We start from the raw sequence: 2,081 nt of genomic DNA, 5'->3' as shown, positions 1-2,081 counted from the left end.
GGTTCTCCGCGGCGGCCAGCCGACGCGCATCGCCATCGCCCGCATCGTCGCGGAAATCCGCACGCCTGCCCCGCCGCCGCGCGCGCGCCACCGCTCGGAGCTGGGCATCCCGCGCCACACGGAGGAGCCCCCGCGTCGCGTGCTCTCCGCCGCCTCGGGCCCCGCTCCGCGCCACCTCGATCGCCGTTCGCACCTGCGCCGCCGGCGCCCGCGCCCCGAGCCCCGCTCCGACGGAATCGTCCGCCCCGGCCAGCCCCACGCCTTCTACGACACCGAGGTCGACCACCACTGGCGCCTCCCCATCGGAAAGGCCTTGCGCCGCGCAGACATCGTCTCCGACCCGCGCCCCACCCGCTGGAGACACGGCCCGGCTAGCGAGGGCGATGCTCGAGCAAGGGGCGCATTCCAGGTCGATCGCACCGACCGCCGCGATATTCCCGCCGTGTGGGGGCGCGGAAGGACCGCAAGGTGGCGTGGCTTGCTGGCGAGGAAGGACTTGGTGGATGGCGCGGGTGAGGCGCTGCAGAACTGCTCCGAGAACGGCGACGAGCTTAGCCCGCGCAGCTCGTTCGATATCGAGGAGGCCAACTCGCTGTACTCGTGGGACGAGCCGCCGAGCACGTCGGTGCGCGGCTGGCGCTCCAACCACTCGCTGAGCTTCCGCCCGAAGAAGAATGAGCGCCCAAGACACATCCGCCTCATCGGCCGCCAAAAGTGCATCAACGACCTCACCAACATCGTCGACGCCAGCTGCGAGCCGTGCGTGTCGTACGACCGCCAGATCTTCGACCCTGTCAGCAAGCTCTGGACCTACGTCGAGGCGTCGCAACCCAGCTCTAGTCCGTGGGAGCTCCCGTCGCAGCCGAGCTCGAGCCCGTGGGATATGCGTGCCGTCGGCTCCCCGGTTACCTGCTCCGTGTCGGGCACGGAGGAACCCTTCAGCGGCGGCACGCGCTCGCGCGCGCTCGCAATGAAGACCGACGCGGCCGCGCAGAGGGGGAAGCCAGCGGAAGCCGCCGCGTTTCGGAGGAAACCTAGCGTCGAGGATACGGAGCGTGCATTCATGGCGTCGAGGGACCAGTGGCTCGGCTACTCGCGCAAGTCAGTGTACGGGCCGGCCAACTTGGAAGCGGTCATTTTTGCATCGGAGATTGACGAGGAGGTGGAAGAAAGTGGGCGGCGGCGAAACCCCGGGGGGTGACGGTAGCGGAGAGAGGTTTATTTTTTGTAAAGCTGCCTCGCGATGGGGAAGTGGCGCCCGGTGGGAGCCAAGTCTAGATACGGGGGAAGGGCGGGTGTATTTACAAGGCGGAGGAGTGTTTGTGGAGTCGGATTTAGTCGCCGTTGCGTCCGGATTCTGGTGAACGTCTTTCGTAAAACTAGCCAAAGCCTTGAGCGCCACCGCTCGTGTGTTACTCCCGTGCCCTCGAAGCCCTTTCGCCCGCTTCCCGCCGCTGGCGCTCGTCGACGAGGCGGCACACAAGCTTACCGATCTCCTGCCGCTTCGCCTCGACATCCGCGGGTGACGGCGGCACAGCATCAATGTACAAGTCCGCGATGCGGCTGTTGTCCATATGTTGGCGCACCACGTCCTCTGCGAAGATGCACAGGTAAGCGCCTACACACGGTATCGAGAAAAGGTCGTACGATCTGCGGTTAGCACCTGCGCGGGCGGCGCGCGCTCTGCGGCACGGGCGCGGGATGTGGCAACATACCACAGTCGTAGCTGTTCTGCTGCAGCGGAACGTTGAGGGGGACGCAGGGCGCGCTTGGCAGCTGCATGAGGCGCTGCAGCTTTGCGGCGAGCGCGGCGGCGAACGGGCTGTTGGCGCAACCCGCGAGCGAGTCGAGGTGGAAGAACGTCCCCGTGCACCGCTCCAGCACCAGGAGGCTCCAGTGCGTGCCGCTGGGCGCCGCCACGGCGGACGGGTCGCGCGCGAGGCTGTCGTTGACCGGCAGGAGCGCGAGCTCGGCGTCGCCGAGCGACACGTCGCGCAGGATGCCGCGCGCGTCGGCGTCTGCGTGGGGGGGGGTGGGGCGGGTGTCGGCGTGCGCGGGTTTTAGTGGCGGTGGGGGGGGGG

The 2,081-nt window shown here is 68.1% G+C and overlaps 1 protein-coding gene; it reads right to left on the bottom strand.

Moving 5' to 3' along the window:
• Positions 1-987: 987 nt before the first annotated feature.
• The window catches only part of CHC_T00006276001 (hypothetical protein), a 1,522-nt gene continuing 428 nt past the window's right edge, over positions 988-2,081 (bottom strand). Inside the window, 3 exon segments of the mRNA XM_005717899.1 lie at positions 988-1,102; positions 1,103-1,618; positions 1,716-2,018. Of these exon segments, the coding sequence (XP_005717956.1) occupies positions 1,103-1,618; positions 1,716-2,018 (819 nt within the window). The 3' untranslated portion in view covers positions 988-1,102.

Source organism: Chondrus crispus, genomic scaffold (genome assembly GCF_000350225.1).
Source record: "Chondrus crispus Stackhouse genomic scaffold, scaffold_4, whole genome shotgun sequence".
Classification (NCBI taxonomy): Eukaryota; Rhodophyta; class Florideophyceae; order Gigartinales; family Gigartinaceae; genus Chondrus; species Chondrus crispus.
This window is presented reverse-complemented; position numbering and strand designations above follow the sequence as displayed.